The 17,874-nt window shown below is 43.7% G+C and overlaps 1 protein-coding gene across 1 annotated transcript in view; it reads left to right on the forward strand.

Annotated features, from left to right (window-relative positions):
- The window catches only part of adgrb3 (adhesion G protein-coupled receptor B3), a 1,012,398-nt gene that overhangs the window by 528,191 nt on the left and 466,333 nt on the right, over positions 1 to 17,874 (forward strand). Inside the window, exons 10-12 of the mRNA XM_041188763.1 lie at positions 657 to 851; positions 4,425 to 4,493; positions 11,375 to 11,483. Coding sequence (XP_041044697.1) covers positions 657 to 851; positions 4,425 to 4,493; positions 11,375 to 11,483 — 373 coding nt within the window. The remainder of the gene's footprint in view (positions 1 to 656; positions 852 to 4,424; positions 4,494 to 11,374; positions 11,484 to 17,874) is intronic.

Raw genomic sequence — 17,874 nt, forward strand, 5'->3', positions numbered from 1 at the left:
GGTAGTGGAAATTTGGATTGTATTCTCCAGAAAAGCTATGGATGCTGGGGGACAATTGGAACTTTCAAGACTGAAAGATATATTTTTTTGTTAGGTAAGGGTATCAAAGGATATGGAAGAAAGATGGGTAAATAGACTTAGGAGACTGATAAGCCAGGATCCAATTGCTTGATTAGGCAGACTCAAGGGACTGAATGGCCTACTCCTGCTCCTTTTTAATTTATTCATTCATTGGATCTGGGTGTCGCTGGATAGGCTGGCATTTGTTGCCCATCCCTAACTGCCCCTCAAGAAGGAGATAATGAGCTGCCTTCTTGAACTGCTTCAGCCACAACTGGCCAAGATTCCTGCTCCTGATTATTATCTGGCTGCACCATGCTGGATAAGCTTGTGTGAGTGTGGGGTTAGAGTAGGATTGAGTTCGACAATGATGTTCATTGTACTTAAATATCTGAATGGATCAAAGATGAATAATGGTTACAGGGATAAGTACAGGGGCATGACCAACAGAGAGTCAGTAACATCAGGAGGAGTCATAGAATCATTAGGGCACAGAAGGAGGCCAGTCAGCCCATCAGGTTCCAGTGAGGAGAAAAGAGAAAAGCATTGCCATGGATTATTCCTGCTGCTGCATTTCATCTATGTGTTTCCTTTAGGTTAAGGAACATCTTGCGAAGGGACAGAGGACACTGGCAGGTGAAGGAATGTCTCAAGTAACAAAGACCCTCTTGGATTTAACACAGAGAAGAAACTTCTATGGTGGGGATCTACTGGCCTGTGTTGAAATTCTTCGAAATGTCACTGATACATTCAAAAGAGCAAGTTATGTCCCTTCATCTGACGATGTACAGGTAATATCTCAGGCCTCTTAACATGGAAATTATGTTGGAAATGTTACAGTTGTAAACGTAGGAAAGAATGCTCGCTTTCACAGGCTTGGAATTAACCTGATGGAACAAATCACCTATCCATAGGGTTGCCAACCCTCCAGGGTTAACCTGGAGTCTTCAGATATTAAAATAAAATCTCCCAGACACTGCTGAGAGCACTCAGAACATTGGGCAGAATATTTTGCTCATCGGGTGGGTGTGCGCCTGGCCCGGCCGAGTGTAAAATAATGCACAATAAGGTCGGACAAGTGTCTCAATGTCTCCGCGCACTTGCGCGATACTTCAGTCGGCAGGCGCATGCGTGAGTCAGCAGTGCGCCCGCCAACAATTAAACAGCCTATTAAGGCCATTAAATTCATAATTAAAAGAAATTCTTTGCTACCTGGCCAGTCTTACGGTTGTCGGGCAGGCGAATTGGCCAGGGGGGCCTTTGGATTTTTTGCGAAATCTCATCCACGGGCGGGATGAGGTTTCGATCAGTGATTTTAAAAAATAAAAATTTTTCAACCCAATTTCTAACATGCCCCTGCTCGTGTGACAGAGTCACATGAGGGACATGTTTTTTTTAACATTTTTAAACTCTTTATTTTTTATTTTAAGAATCTTCAGCTCCCTGAGGTAGCTCTATCTATGCCTCAGGGAGCTTTTATGGCACTCACTCTTGCAAGCTTCCTCGTTCACCGTTAATTGGCCAGCCAGCATTCAATCACGGTCGGGGCCCAATCGCGGGCGGCAGTCTGTTTCACGGCCGCTCCCACGCAACCTCGCCAAGCCTGCCAGAAGACTGGAAAGTCCTGGCCATTGTTCCTGTTTTCATTTTATTTTGAAAAATTTTGCTTATTAATTATTAAACACTGGGGATGGGAAAAATGGTTGTGTGACTAAAAGCCAAGAATCACCCAATCAGTTAACAATTAGTGTAGGAGGGCAGGGCACCAGGAGAATGAACAGGACTAATAGTGCAAGTTGGGGGGGTGGGGGGGAGGGGCGGGTGGTGGTGGCACAGACAGAGGCAGTTGTGACCAAACCTCCAGGAATGTGTCCAACCTCACTTGGCAATCCAACATGTCCATTGTAGGACCAACCCCAACGACAATGATGGTGAAGGTGAAAATTTCCCCACAATGTTGCTAAGGTGCACAACTCACCAGACAGTGTAGGCAGTATGGAGCAAAAATTAAATCACCAAAGCTAGAAAAGTGAAAAGGAAGCTGGAAGACTATGACAGCTCAATCAGCATCTGAAAGAGAAATCCTAATACCCTGGATCTGCCAGATTTTCACCCATTTAACGTACATAGGAAATTGCACATTATTTAAGCACATTCCCCTAATGTCCTTCACAGATGTTGGAGGTATGTTGTATGGTTCATGGGAGATGCATCCCGGCTGCTGAGAACAGATACAGGTTCTATTTGCACTGAAATCTTTTTCCCGACGATTTAACACATTACGTGCCAGGCAAAAATTACAGTGGACATCAGCCAGCCCAGTCACTGCTGAAGAGAAACTTGCCTCCATCTACTTCCTATAAGAATCATTTTAAAGCCTGCTAACCATTCCCTGGGAAGTGTCCTACTGCCCCTTGTAGCTCTTGCCAGAGCACTGCTCCCCCAGGATCCATTGATTATCCAGCTTTCCTTCATCGTAAAGTCAGCTTCCATCCTAAGTCTAGCTAGTTCCCCATAATTCTACAGTCATATAAAAATAAAGCAGAGAACACTCCCAGAATGTCACCAACTGGTTCAGCTCCTGATTAACCCACTGCCCATGCCCTGCAGTTAAAAAAAGCAAATGCTTTGTTTTTGAATATACTTTCATGGGATCACTGATAAGGCCAGCATTTGTTGCCCATCCCTGATTGCTCTTGAACTGAGTGGCTTGATTCGCCATTTCAAAGGGCAGTTAAGAGCCAACCACATTGCTGTGGGGTCTGGAGTCACATGTAGGCCAGATTGGATAAGGACAGCAGATTTCTTTCTCTAAAAGCATTAGTGAAACAGATGTTTTTTAAATGCAAATGATAGTTTCATGGTCACCATTGCTGAGACGAGCTTTCAATTGCAGCTTTATTTATTGAATTTATATTCCACCAGCTGCCGGGGTTGGATTGCAACCCTTGTCTCCAGAGTGTTGACCTGGGCCTCTGGATTACTAGTCCAGTGACAGTGCTAATACACCACCATCACCCACAAAATAAATTTGAGTCACCTGATGGCCAGGGAGAAAGGAAATGTAAGACAATCTCTACGAGGTGGGGCAGGCGGGCAGGGTGGGTGTGGGGAACTAGAATTTGAGGCAGACCCTGGATCTGCCAGATTTTCACCCATTTAACGTACATAGGAAATTGCACATTATTTAAGCACATTCCCCTAATGTCCTTCACAGATGTTGGAGGTATGTTGTATGGTTCATGGGAGATGCATCCAGGCTGCTGAGAACAGATACAGGTTCTATTTCTGCGCCCTGTGGAGACAGTGCCCATAATGTTCAGGCACCTCACTGATGTGGGCAGGTATCGATGTGACGCCATTCCTATGATCTGGGATGGGAGGGAGATGGTGTCAATAGCTATACAAAGTGGTGGCCCACACCAAATTTTCCTTTAAGTTTTTGGTGCACCTGGCTCATTACTGGTCAGAGCTGAAAATGAAGTATTCCTGCACATTAATGCATCTCACCACACTGCAAAGTGAAATGTAATGCACTTTGTAAATGAGGAATTACTGAGTATTTTGCCTTTAAACTCTTGGCTCTGCAATTTACCATTTATAAACTGGAACTCAGGCTCGGGTGAAGTGTTGGGAAGATGGGCGGGCACAGCAGGCAGGCGGGCCTGGGAGCGGCCGTGAAACCGACCGCCACCCACGATTGGGCACCAACCGCAGTTTCACGTCGGCTGGTCAATTAATGGCCAGTCAGCTTGAATCGCGTGCTGCAACGCTCAGCGCTGCCTGGGTTGTTGCGGGGGAGGAGGGCAAGTGCAGATGTCAACTCATGCACAGGGGTGGGCTCAGTGAAAGTTCCCTGAAGGCACAGAGCTGCCTCAGGGAGCTGAAGACTTTTAAGACTAAAAATAAACAATTGAAAAATAAGGAAAACATATCCCCTCATGTGACTCCGTCACATGAGCAGGGACATGTTAAAAATGTTTTATTTTAAAACACTGGTCAAAACCTCATCCCTCCCGTGAACGGACAATGGAAAATTCCATTTAATTAATTGATTAAGGGCCTTAGTAGGCCTTTCAATTGTCGGCGGGCACGCTGCTGCCTCTCACATGTGCCCGCGAGCAAAATATCGCGAGAGTGTGCGATGATGTCAGGACACTCGCCCGATGTCATCGTGCACTATTTTTCTCCTGTTCAAGTTGGGCACGTGCCCGCCCATGAATTATGATTGATTGCAATTTGACTTTTAAGACCACATTTAATGTTTAAAGTAACCACATTTTTTGATTTTGAACACATGCTAATTTTCCAAAGCTTTAACTGATTTCGACAGTTACTCTATGAGTTGTACCGTTTCTTCACAGAATTTCTTTCAAATCATCAGTAACCTTCTTGAAGAGGAAAACAGGGAGAAATGGGAAGATGCACAAAAGGTATCGCTTTAAACTTGCATTCACATAGCACCTTTAATGATAAGATGCTTCTCAAGCAGTTAACTGACAACCAGAAAAGGAAACGGTAGATGTGAAACATGATTTTGAAGATGGGGTTCAGTGAGAACATTCTAGTGTGCAGGTGTAATCTGTCACTGAAAGTAGAGGGCAGCCAAGGAAACATGCACTGTTGGCTTTGCACTAACCTTTGGAACTACTTTGCAGGGGAATAATCACTGGGAGGCAAAAGTTAAAATACCAAGTGGGCTATCTGAGCTGAGGTTGTTGGAGCATGGTGTTGATGATGGGGAAGTCTTTGGCTTGCCTGCTGGTACCCCATTTCCCAGGTTTTTTTCACACTCAGCAGCTTCCAGACACAGCATAATGTTTGCAATGGAGTGAACTGGGAGTAGAATGAAGGCTTTACAAAAGGGAATTTGGTGAGAATGGGGATTGAAAATAGAGGGGGAAGGGGTGCTAAGTAAATTAACTGAGAATCAAAAGCACTTTAACCTCACCTGCCCATTCAGAAACTGATGAGATCAGATACAACACTGGCTTTACAACCTCCCATCACCCTCCCCGCCCCCAACAAAGGGGATAATCCCATTGATTCCCTTGATCCCATGGGTTCCTTCTAGCAAGTTAGTTTAACTCTATAAGTGATCAATTCCTTCCTTTAACTTTTAACTATATGGGAGATTAAAAGGCCACTAAACTTAAAAAGTACAAATGAATCAGTAAGAGCCAAGAGCAAAAACCTAACTAGCAGCTTTGCAAAGTAATGAAAAGAAAATAAATATAATCTGCCATCATTAAGAGGAAGAAATAGGCTCCATAATACTTAAACTGAGCAACTGACAGCATCTTCCAAACCCATCTCCACTACCATCTAGAAGGATAACGGCACCACCTGCAAGTTCCCCTCCAAGTCACTCACCACCCTGACTCGGAAATATATTGCCGTTCCTTCACTGTTGCTGGGTCAAAATCCTAGAACAACTTTCCAAACAGCACTGTGGGTGTACCCACACCACATGGACTGCAGCGGTTCAAGAAGACAGCTCACTACCACCTTCTGAAGGGCAATAAGGGATGGGCAATAAATTGCTGGCCTAGCCAGCGACGCTTGCATCCCACGAAATAATTCAAAAAATACAATAAAAGGTAGCTAAAAGGAATAAAATTAACTCCACCTGAGAATCAAAATTTTGTATTAAAGGTGCATCTGTCAGCTCTGTAGATTGATAACTAAAGATTGGCTGTACAATTCTTAGAAAGAAGGAAGGGAAGACAATGGCAGCTCAAACATTGTGTTGGGATTGCAGAGCACGGTAGTGAGACTGTCCCAGATGACCACCTGTGGGAAATGTCTATTTCTCGAACTCCTTCAGTTCAGCATCATTGTCTTTGATGCTCCAATCTGCATGGTTTACCCCAAAACACTGTTCCACCACACAGAGCATCGCATGTCTAAAGGGTGGAATGTGTGACTGAGTCATCAGAGTAAGGGAAACCTAGTGAAGGGAGGGAAAGAGGCACCACTGAGTTTGGTCGTGATGCACTTGTTATCTGTGGGCAATGACAGAATTGCTAAGATAATGAAAAAGTCAGAATGCTAAATTAAACACCGTGAGGAAGAAGGCACACCAGGGGGAAAACAGCAGAATAGAAATGTACACCAATCACCAAAAGTTAATGCACAATCCCAAAAAATAGCCAGAAAGGATAATGGGATGTTGTCCTATGAGGGGAACGGAATACAGAGGGAAGGAAGTGATGCTTCAGTTGTGTAAAGTGTTGGCTGAGAGCCCCAATGGAGTATTGCTTTCAGTTCTGGGTACATCTCCTCTGAAGCAATATTTGGAGAGAGTACAGCACAGATTCACCAGAATTATACAAGGACTTGCAGGGTTAAGTCATGAGGACAACTTGCAAAAACTTGCCTTGTCCACAAGTTTAGGAAGTTGAGGGATGATCTCAAATGTGAGTACAGAGAAACTATTTTCTCTGGTGGGAGAATCCAGAATAATGACTGGGAGGAGGATGTTACAATTATTGCCGGTTCCTTCAGCAAGGAACCTTTCATGCAAGGGCATTGGGCTGTGGACACTGGATTAATTGAAATTTTTGAGACTGAGACTGCCTAACTTTTATTAAGTCAGGACACCAAGGAATAAGGAGTAAAGATGGGTAATGGGTAAATGGAGCTGAAGTACAGCTGTGATCTAATTGAATGGTAGAATAACCTTGAGGGGTTGAATGGCCCAATCATGTTCCTATCTCTGGCTATATATTGGTGTTATATCACCAGTTACATAAAGTAAAAAACAAAACAGCCCTTTAAGAGAACTAAGACATACTAGCACTGAGTTAGGAATATACAAAATTAAATTTTATCAGGGGAATCTTTCACTGCAATTCTTTGAGACGATACTGATAATAAAAAGTATGTTCTGACATCCAACCAGGAAATGCGTCTATCCACTTTAGTTAGCACAAAGGCTAACATTTCAGCTTAATATACTTGTTAACAAACTAATGTAGCCCTCAGTTAGTTTATGATGCTGAATTGCTTAACTTAAACTACCTATGGGCTACATGGTGCTGGAAGGTCTGTGTACCGATGAGGACACAACCTAGAGATAAAAACAAAAAAACTGCGGATGCTGGAAATCCAAAACAAAAACAGAATTACCTGGAAAAACTCAGCAGGTCTGGCAGCATCGGCGGAGAAGAAAAGAGTTGACGTTTCGAGTCCTCATGACCCTTCGACAGAACTTGAGTTCGAGTCCAGGAAAGAGCTGAAATATAAGCTGGTTTAAGGTGTGTGTGTGGGGGGCGGAGAGATAGAGAGACAGAGAGGTGGAGGGGGGGGGGGGGTGTGGTTGTAGGGACAAACAAGCAGTGATAGAAGCAGATCATCAAAAGATGTCAACGACAATAGTACAATAGAACACATAGGTGTTAAAGTTAAAGTTGGTGATATTATCTAAACGAATGTGCTAATTAAGAATGGATGGTAGGGCACTCAAGGTATAGCTCTAGTGAGTTTTTTTTATAATGGAAATAGGTGGGAAAAGGAAAATCTTTATAATTTATTGGAAAAAAAAAGGAAGGGGGAAACAGAAAGGGGGTGGGGATGGGGGAGGGAGCTCACGACCTAAAGTTGTTGAATTCAATATTCAGTCCGGAAGGCTGTAAAGTCCCTAGTCGGAAGATGAGGTGTTGTTCCTCCAGTTTGCGTTGGGCTTCACTGGAACAATGCAGCAAGCTAAGGACAGAGGCAAGAGAGCAGGGTGGAGTGTTAAAATGGCAAGCGACAGGGAGGTTTGGGTCATTCTTGCGGACAGACCGCAGGTGTTCTGCAAAGCGGTCGCCCAGTTTACGTTTGGTCTCTCCAATGTAGAGGAGACCACATTGGGAGCAACGAATGCAGTAGACTAGGAGACCACATTGGGAGCAACGAATGCAGTAGACTAGTAGTCTACTACTAGTCTACTGCATTCGTTGCTCCCAATGTGGTCTCCTAGTCTACTGCATTCGTTGCTCCCAATGTGGTCTCCTCTACATTGGAGAGACCAAACGTAAACTGGGCGACCGCTTTGCAGAACACCTGCGGTCTGTCCGCAAGAATGACCCAACCCTCCCTGTCGCTTGCCATTTTAACACTCCACCCTGCTCTCTTGCCTCTGTCCTTGGCTTGCTGCATTGCTCCAGTGAAGCCCAACGCAAACTGGAGGAACAACACCTCATCTTCCGACTAGGGACTTTACAGCCTTCCGGACTGAATATTGAATTCAACAACTTTAGGTCGTGAGCTCCCTCCCCCATCCCCACCCCCTTTCTGTTTCGCCCTTCCTTTTATTTTCCAATAAATTATAAAGATTTTCCTTTTCCCACCTATTTCCATTATAAAAAAAACCCACTAGAGCTATACCTTGAGTGCCCTACCATCCATTCTTAATTAGCACATTCGTTTAGATAATATCACCATCTTTAACTTTAACACCTATGTGTTCTATTGTACTATTGTCGTTGACATCTTTTGATGATCTGCTTCTATCACTGCTTGTTTGTCCCTACAACCATACCCCCCCCCTCCACCTCTCTGTCTCTCTATCTCTCCGCCCCCCACACACACACCTTAAACCAGCTTATATTTCAGCTCTTTCCTGGACTCGAACTCAAGTTCTGTCGAAGGGTCATGAGGACTCGAAACGTCAACTCTTTTCTTCTCCGCCGATGCTGCCAGACCTGCTGAGTTTTTCCAGGACACAACCTAGGTTTGGTGGGTCTCCAACTCACCTGCTAAAGTCCACCCTGCAAGTTTGGAATGTTTGCATTGAGGTAATCCATATCACCAATGCTATTTCATGTGGTAGAGTGTCTGTTGACACCATGGCCCAGATTTTCACTCCTGAGGTGGGTAGGGTAAATAGGGAAAAGGTAGGATCTTCATTTGGGGGAAGTGGGTAGTGGGTACAGGTACAGATGGAGTCAGACCACTGCCCCTGGATACCGATCAGAGGTAGCCACAGGGGCTGCCAAGAACTGAGGCGGGCCTCAGTTTTCTGGAATTTCATCCCAGTTGTTTGCAGTTATTTTAGGCCCTCAACCCTCATACCCCCTCACCTTTCTTTCCATTCTCCATGCCCAATCCATGCCAGCTCAGGTCAATTCATGCCCCCACCCTCCGCCAATGGCCCCATCAAACCTTCCATGCCAACTCGCCCCCACTCACCTCTATAGTCCCTTACAGCCCTCATAATAGTTTAATGCCAATTCATACAAACACATGTCCCCACCCCTTACGGTCCCTATGGTCCCTCATAGTCTCCATGCCAACTAACCCAGTATCTACTATGGACAGACATCAGGAGTCTTGTTGAGAAGAAATAAAATAAAGTTATGAAATCAATTACAGCCTTTACTATATTAAAACATCACTTCCATCCATGAAAGCCCATTCAGAACATTTAAACAAAAACAAAAAGTGCTGGACAAACTCAGCAGGTCTGACAGCATCTGTGGAGAGAAGGACAGGGTTGACGTTTCAAGTCTGTATGACTCTTCTTCAGAGCATTTAAAACATTTAAATCTCTTCAATTACTTAATCCCTTATGACACCAAACAGACTTGTATTCATAACCCCAAATCAAAGACACCTAATCCTTTAACAATCTCTTTGAGCAGTCAATCAAACTTTGAACTTAGGACCCCCCTACTGAGATGATAGCTTGTGAAAAGCAGCCAAGCGTTAATAATGACATAATGATTGCCCTTTGGGTAATGTCAACAAACAGCTATTGTAACTGCTAGAACCATTTTTTCCAACTCTCATTGACACGGGTGGGTTAATTTTTAAATTAAAGGGCTGGGGATTTAAATAACTTCACAGCTTGACAGTTCTACAGACCTTATCTGACCTTTAAGAGCATTCACATCGACACTAAAAATTTTGTAACTCTCACACATTGCTACAGCAGAAAATGGGGTCAGTTTTAACTCAGCACTGTGTTCAAATGGCTCTGCTGAGAACATGTCTCCCTCATGTGCATCACACCCCATCCTCTTTCCTCTACAAGTGAAAATGGGATCTAAAGGAAATGGGAGCTGGATCTCCGCACACCATTTTGGAAGGTGCTCAGAGACTCCACAGCTCCATGAATGTCCAGGCTGCTGTGCCAGCCAAGGAGTTGGGGGATGTGGAGGGTGAAATTTATGTTAGAATCACAACAAACTGTATATTTAACAGGAAAATAAAATCTACTTAATCACAAACAGCAAACAGAGTCTATTGAAATGCACTGTAGCAGCAGGCATTGAAACCACATGCTACAGCAAAGCAGGCTCTAAACAAAATAGTGGGGTGAAGGGATCATGTGAGAGGAGATGTGGTAAATCACAGAGAAACATTGAGGGGGAGACAAGAACTAGCGGACACAGTTTAAGAAAATGAGATCTCCCTTTTAAGATGGAAGTGAGGAGAAATATTTTCTTTCAGAGTGTCATTAGCCTGTGGAATTCTCTTCGCCACAAGGCAGTGGAGGCTGTCATTAAATTTATTCAAGGCTGTTGGATTTTTGATAGAGAAGGGAGTCGACCATTATGGGGGGGCAGCGGGGACCACAACCAGATCAGCCATGATCTTATCAAATGGTGGATGAGATTCAAAGGGTTGAATGACCCTCACCTCCTCCTAAACCTTACGTTCTTATTTTCTTCAGCAAATAGAGTCTATTTAAAAAGAGTCTATTCAAGCTGCTGCAAATAATCTATAGAGTCTATTTGAAAGGTTACCAGCTACAGAAAACAAAACCTATGGCTGAAATTGCAGCAACATCTCCTGATAAAAGCAGGGATTATTTTTTTCTAGAAAAATGCAGTGAATGGAGGATCATTCCATAAAAATTATGTGTGTAAAGTCAATCCCAGTCACCGACAGCAGCGTGATTGACAGGAGAATTATCCATTCATTTCTATTCTGGCTGAGAATAGTGCTTTCACTAGATTGTAGCCATGAGGAAGAGACAAAATGGATGAAGACTGCAGACAAGAAATCATGAAATCAGCCTTTAATGGATGAGCTTGTGAAGGTTAGCACTCAACAGGTCAGTGTAAGATGATCGGAGAGGATTTTCTCAGGTCATGTAGCTAGCATTGGACACATTACCCAAAATAAAGTATCAGTTGTTTCCTTGCAAATCACTTTTAGTCCCTACTTGCTTTGTTTGACAAGCAAAAAATGTACAATTTTTGCAAAATTTGGACTGCTCCTGTTGAATGCAGTCATTGCATCAATTGTGAATGGAATACATTAATATGTATATCAATTTGGAATGAGTAAAAGTGGTGTTTTTTATCCCTTTTTTGCACAGGTCTATCCTGGGTCAGTGGAGTTAATGCAAATTATTGAAGATTTCATACATGTTGTAGGCATGGGAATGATGGACTTTCACAACTCCTACTTAATGACTGGAAACCTAGGTGGGTGAGATACAAATTAACTTTTTTTGTCTGGTGTTTGGTCGAAGGTTAGCCCTTCTGTTTAGCCACGTTTTTACACAAATGGAGCTCAGCTTTTCCAGCATCTATATGTTATTACCAAACAGTCACATTCGTGAAGCATTATTTGGGACTTGAGCAAATACTTTTCACTCTTCAAGATCCCATTGAAGATTTTAAGAAAACATGATTAATGCTAGTGTGCTGTGAGTTCTATCTCGTTGATGTGTCATATTTTCAGACTTTCTTTGTTCCTGCCATTCCTGTACGCTTATAAAATAGATGGATATGCTGTTGGAAAATCATATACTTTCCTATTTTTGGATCAAGAGACTACATCATAAGTAGGGACTAGAGAAGCCGGGACATCTCCCCTTTGAGCAAGAAGGTTAAGGGGAGATTTAACAGAGATCTCCAAAATTATAGGGGGTAAGCAAATAGAAAGTTTCCACTGGTAGTTACCAGAGGACATCAATTTAAGGTAATTTGCAAAAGAACCAGACGTGAGATGAGAAGATTTTTTTATGCCTAACAAGTTGAAATGATCTGAAGTGCATTACCTAAAAGGGAAACAAATTCACTGGCAACTTTCAAAAGCAAATTTGATATAAGCTTGAAAAGCAAAGATCTACTGGTCTAAGGGGAAAGTGCAGAAGAGTGGGACTAATTGGATAGCCCTTTCAAAGAGCCAGTACAGACGCGATGGCCCGTGTGGTCTCATTTTATAGTGTATGATTCTATGATAATCTGATTCTAAAAACGCCTAAATCAGTTATGTGGGAGCATACGGGATAGAGCACTTTTACATAATTTTGTGCTTTGATGCTCACAAGCGCTCCCTATAGCAGTTAAGGTACTGGAGAAATAAGCCTTGATGGTTCAAATGGCCTCTTCTCACTGTTGTGATTGACTCCATGGCAGCTGTGGGATTTAAATTCAATTAGCAAATCTGAAATTGAAAGCTAGTCTTAGTAATGGTGACCATGAAACTGTCATTGATTTTCATTAAAAACCCATCTGTTGTCCTTACTGGTTTGATGTATGTGACTCCAAACCCACAGCAATGTGGCTGATTCTTAACTGTCCTCTACAATGGCCCAGTAAGTCACTCAGTTCAAGGGAGTTAGAGATGGGCAACAAATGCTGGCCTTCTCAATGAGACCCAAATCCCAAGAATTAATAGAGAAAAAATTTCCCAGTTCCCTGCTGAAAGAGATTTTTAAAAATTTTTTACCCGATTGGTTTGAGCTGATTCAAGGCTCATTCCCAGAAGTGAAAATTCATGGCATTAACTTTTCCACCATCCGGCTCTTGGTGTGGAATCCATGGGCCAGGAATGCCAAACGGAAGTGGAGATTAGCAGCTCCCACCAGATTTCCCATCCATTAAATTGGATGGGGGATGTCTGACAGGGCCCACTGGCCTTCCTGACCATTTCCTGATCCACACACTGGGAATGTGTGCTCTCTACCAGGCCCATGAGTTCATAGGTTTGAGAAATTCTCCTGACCGCCTGCCATAACTCCAGTGGGAGATTGGTGGAACCAGCCCAAATAAAAAGAGTGGAGACCCTTGCTTCACAACTAGGGACTGGGTGAACCCACCACAACCCCCCGCCCCTCAAAATTTCTGAAATTATTGTGTTTGTCAAAATATTTTAATCAACCCCTCCACCAAGAGTCCCCTGCTGCATATCTTACTAAATCTATCTCTACAATCCTGTTGTTGACTTTCTTATATTACCTTTTCAATGGTATCCCCAAATACTATTCTCTCCTTTTCCCCTGCTTTATTCTGGATTTTCCCCTGCATTGTCATGTGGAGGTCCTCATATCCTAACTCGCTCCAAGGCTATTTCACCAATTGTGCTTGTGCTCACTGAACTAACTTGCTTCTCAGGGGCCAAGTAATACAAACCACCACCACCACCACCGCCACCACCCCCCCCCCCCCCCCCCCCCCCCCCCCCCCCCCCACCCCTGTAAAATTCAGCCCCTGGAGTTCATCTGTGGGCATCAGGGAGTGTTTCCGCAAAGTCTTCCAGCAGCTGATAAAACAAAAAAGCCCTTAATAGGGTGGATTGCAAGTGGCCTGTGAAAGAGGGAAACTCAATGAATCGAGTAGTATTTTTCCATTTGACGCCTCCTTATGTCAGGTAGATTTTCTGTTTCATCAGCATCTTCTCCCATTATCATTACCAGTGTAATTAAACGCATAGATTTGTTTCTTATTGAAGCTATAAATTCAAATAATGTAACTAATTGCTTCCTGAATGACTTACCTTACGAAGGGAGCATGACTGAATGCATTCAAAAGCAAAGTGCAGGTAGATTGGCAGTATTTACACACTGTTACCGACACATAAAAATTCCTTTATGCCCGATAGCCCAAAGATGAGACCAATGTTCTTTAACCAAGCCTGTGTTCAATTATTACGAATGGTGCACTGTTGAGAAACAACTGATTCCCAAACGACCAAACCTGCCTGGCAAGATTCAGAATAAATTATCTGCCCAAGAAGTTCCCTAGAGTTTTCATAAAGAAAGATGTATTAAATTTCACAACAACAACTTGCATTTATATAGTGGCTTTGACTTAGTAAAATGTCTCAAGGTGCTCACAAGAGCGATGGCCAAACAAAATTTGACACTGAGCTACTTGGGGAGACGTTAGGACCGATGACCAAATGCTTGGCCAAAGGGTACGTTTTAAGGAGAAAGAGAGGTAGGGAGGTTTAGGGAGGGAATTCCTGAGCTTAGAGCCTTAATTAATGAAGGCACAGTCACCAATGATGGAGTGATTAAAACTGGGTATGTGCAAGAGGCCAGAATAAGAGGAGCACAGAAAACTTGGAATGTTGTAGGGGTAGAGGAGACTACATTGATAGGGAGGGGTGTTGCCACGAAGGAATGACAACCTTTAGCTGAATGTCCAGGTACCGTCTGTCCTACGTCAATCCCTTTTACCTCATCTCGCCAGAATCAATACTGAACTGTGCTGAAAGAATGACTAGGCTGCTTAGTGTCTATTGTATATAGTCAGGGACCATAGGTGCCATGTAGTGGTGTGAAGACCACTATCAAGGGTTCTTGAGCTAATTCCATAGCATCTCCAAAGCTGGAAGCCTGCTACATACATGAAGGAAACTGTACCGTCACTGTGGATCTTTATCACTCAGGTGTTCTGAGATGGCTGTTGAGTTGCTGATTGCTCCATGGTGGCCTGTAGGTTTCCCATAACCTCTCACGCAGTAACACAAAGGTCGAGAGGTACACTTCTGGTAATCTACACTGAGTGCCAGAGCAGCCAGTGGACAGTGGCAGAAAGCACGGGGAGGTACAGAAAAGGAGCAGAAACATTTCATTATTCTAACATTTATTTTATCTTTGGTTTCCCAGTGGGTTGAACAAAATAGGAGTACTCCTCCGAGAGCCACCGTGAAAGATCGGACCTTCCCTCCCATTCATGCCTGACACCCTTGACCCAGGTTAAAATTGGCTCAGGTGAACTCTTGATGGCGTTAAAACTATGAAGTGAAAAAAAAAATGATGAAAGAATGAAGGAACTCGCATTTCTATTTTGCCTTTCACAATCTCAGGACGTTTCAAAGAGCATTGCTGCCGAAGGAATACTTTTGAAGTATGGTCACTATTGTAATGTCAGAAATGCAGCAGCCAATTTGCACATAGCAAACTTCCACAAAGAGCAATGTGATAACGACTGGATCATCTGTTTTAGGAATATTGATTGAGGGATAAATATTGACTAGGCCACTGGGGAGGGCTCTTCTGCTCTTCTTCGAAATGGTGCCCTTGGATCCTTAGAGTGGAGCTAAGGCCTACTTTTAATTACCAAAATTTTACAGTCCACCGGGGCAGGATAACAGACAGGGAGGCATAAAATTGGGCACCATGGCAGTGGTGCCAGTTAATGGTCATTTAAGGGCCTCCCTCTTCTGACACTAGGATTTTACTTGTAGCGCAAGGCCTGCCTCAAGCCAATTAACATTCTGACAGTCATAAAATGGCTGTGGGGTGAACTTTTAGTTGGGGTGGTGCGGGTGGGAACCCCAAACCCAAGCATAAAATTCAGTTCATCTGTAAGATGGCACCTCTGACAGTGCAGCACTCCCTCAGTAACACACTGGAGTGTCAGCCTAGATATTATGCTCAAATCTCTGGAGTGGGACTTGAACACAGGAGTGCTCCCAACTGAGCCATGGCTGACTCCTTTTAGCCAAATTCCCTTTATTTATTACCTTAGAATATTAACCATAGTTTGGCTGTGGTTCCTACATGTGCAAATCACACTCAAAGCTAGATGAGAGCTTGCAAATAATGCTAGCAAAGGTGGCCTACTCTTGAGTGGTCCCTGATGTTGATAAGACCATAAGACCATAAGACACAGGAGCAGAAATTAGGCCAATTGGCCCATCGAGTCTGCTTCGCCATTCAATCTTGGCTGATAAGTTCCTCAACCCCATTCTCCCGCTGTGTTCCCCTAACCTTTGATCCCCCTTCCAATCAAGAACCTATCTATCTCGGTCTTAAATACGCTCAATGACCTGGCTTCCACAGCCTTCTGTGGCAATGAATTCCATAGATTCACCACTCTCTGGCTATAGAAGTTTCTCCTCATCTCTGTTCTAAAAGGTCTTCCCTTTACTCTGAGGCTGTGCCCTCGGGTCCTAGTCTCTCCTACTAATGGAAACATCTTCCCCACGTCCACACTATCCAGATCTTTCAGTATTCTGTAAGTTTCAATCAGATCCCCCCTCATCCATCTAAACTCAATTGAGTATAGACCCAGAGTTCTCAAACGTTCCTCATATGTTAAGCCTTTCATTCCTGGGATCATTCTCCTGAACCTCCTCTGGACCCTCTCCAGGGCTAGCATATCCTTCTTGAGATACAGGGCCCAAAATTGCTCACAATATTCTAAATGTGGTCTGACCAGAGCCTTATAAAGCCTCAGCAACACATCCCTGCTTTTATATTCTAGTCGTCTCGAAATAAATGCCAACATTGCATTTGCCTTCCTAACTACCGACTCAACCTGCAAGTTAACCTTAAGAGAATCCTGGACTAAGACTCCCAATTCCCTTTGCACTCCAGATTTCTGAATTCTCTTCCCATTTAGAAAATAGTCTATGCCTCTATTCTTCCTACCAAAGTGCATGACCTCACACTTCCCCACGTTGTATTCTATCTGCCACTTCTTTGCCCATTCTCCTAACCTATCCAAATCCTTCTGCAGCCTCCCCGCCTCCTCAATACTACCTGTCCCTCCACCTATCTTTGTATCATCTGCAAACTTAGCCAGGATGCCCTCAGTTCCTTCATCTAGATCATTAATGTATAAAGTGAAAAGTTGTGTTCCCAACACTGACCCCTGCGGAACGCCACTAGTCACCAGCCACCATCCTGAGAAGGACCCCCTTATCCCCACTCTCTGTCTCCTGCCAGACAGCCAATCTTCTATCCATGCTAGTACTTTGCCTCTAACACCATGGGCTCTTATCTTACTGAGCAGCCTCCTGTGCGGCACCTTGTCAAAGGCCTTCTGGAAGTCCAAGTAGATAACATCCATTGGCTCTCCTTTGTCTAACCTACTCATTACCTCCTCAAAGAATTCTAACAGATTTGTCAGGCATGACCTCCTCTTGATGAAACCATGCTGACTTTGCTCAATTTTACCATGCACTTCCAAGTATTTTGAAATCTCATCCTTTATAATGGACTCTAAAATCTTACCAACGACCGAGGTCAGGCTAATTGGCCTGTAATTTCCCGTCTTCTGCCTCACTTTCTTCTTAAACAGGGGTGTTACATTAGCGATTTTCAAGTCCTCTGGGACCCCTGACTCCAGTGATTCCTGAAAGATCACCACCAATGCCTCCCTTTTCTCTTCAGCTATCTCCTTCAGAACTCTGGGGTGTAATCCATCTGGTCCAGGTGATTTATCCATCTTCAGACCTTTCAGTTTTCCTAGCACCTTCTCCTTGGTAATAGCCACCATACTCACCCCTGCCCCCCGCTACTCTCTTGAACTTTGGGGATGTCACTCGTGTCTTCCACTGTGAAGACTGACGCAAAGTACCTATTCAGTTCCTCCGCCATTTCTTTGTTCCCCACTACTACTTCTCCAGTGTCATTTTCCAGCGGCCCAATGTCCACTTTTTCCTCTCTCTTACCCTTTATATATCTAAAAAAAACTTGCAATCTTCTTTTATATTACTGGCTGGTTTACCCTCATATTTAATCTTCTCTCTCCTTATTTCTTTTTTAGTTGTCCTCTGTTGGTCTTTGTAGGCTTCCCAATCCACTGGTTTCCCACTGTTCTTCGCCGCATTGTATGCTTTCTCTTTAGCTTT

The sequence above is a fragment of the Carcharodon carcharias genome, chromosome 5 (genome assembly GCF_017639515.1).
Source record: "Carcharodon carcharias isolate sCarCar2 chromosome 5, sCarCar2.pri, whole genome shotgun sequence".
NCBI lineage: Eukaryota > Metazoa > Chordata > Chondrichthyes > Lamniformes > Lamnidae > Carcharodon > Carcharodon carcharias.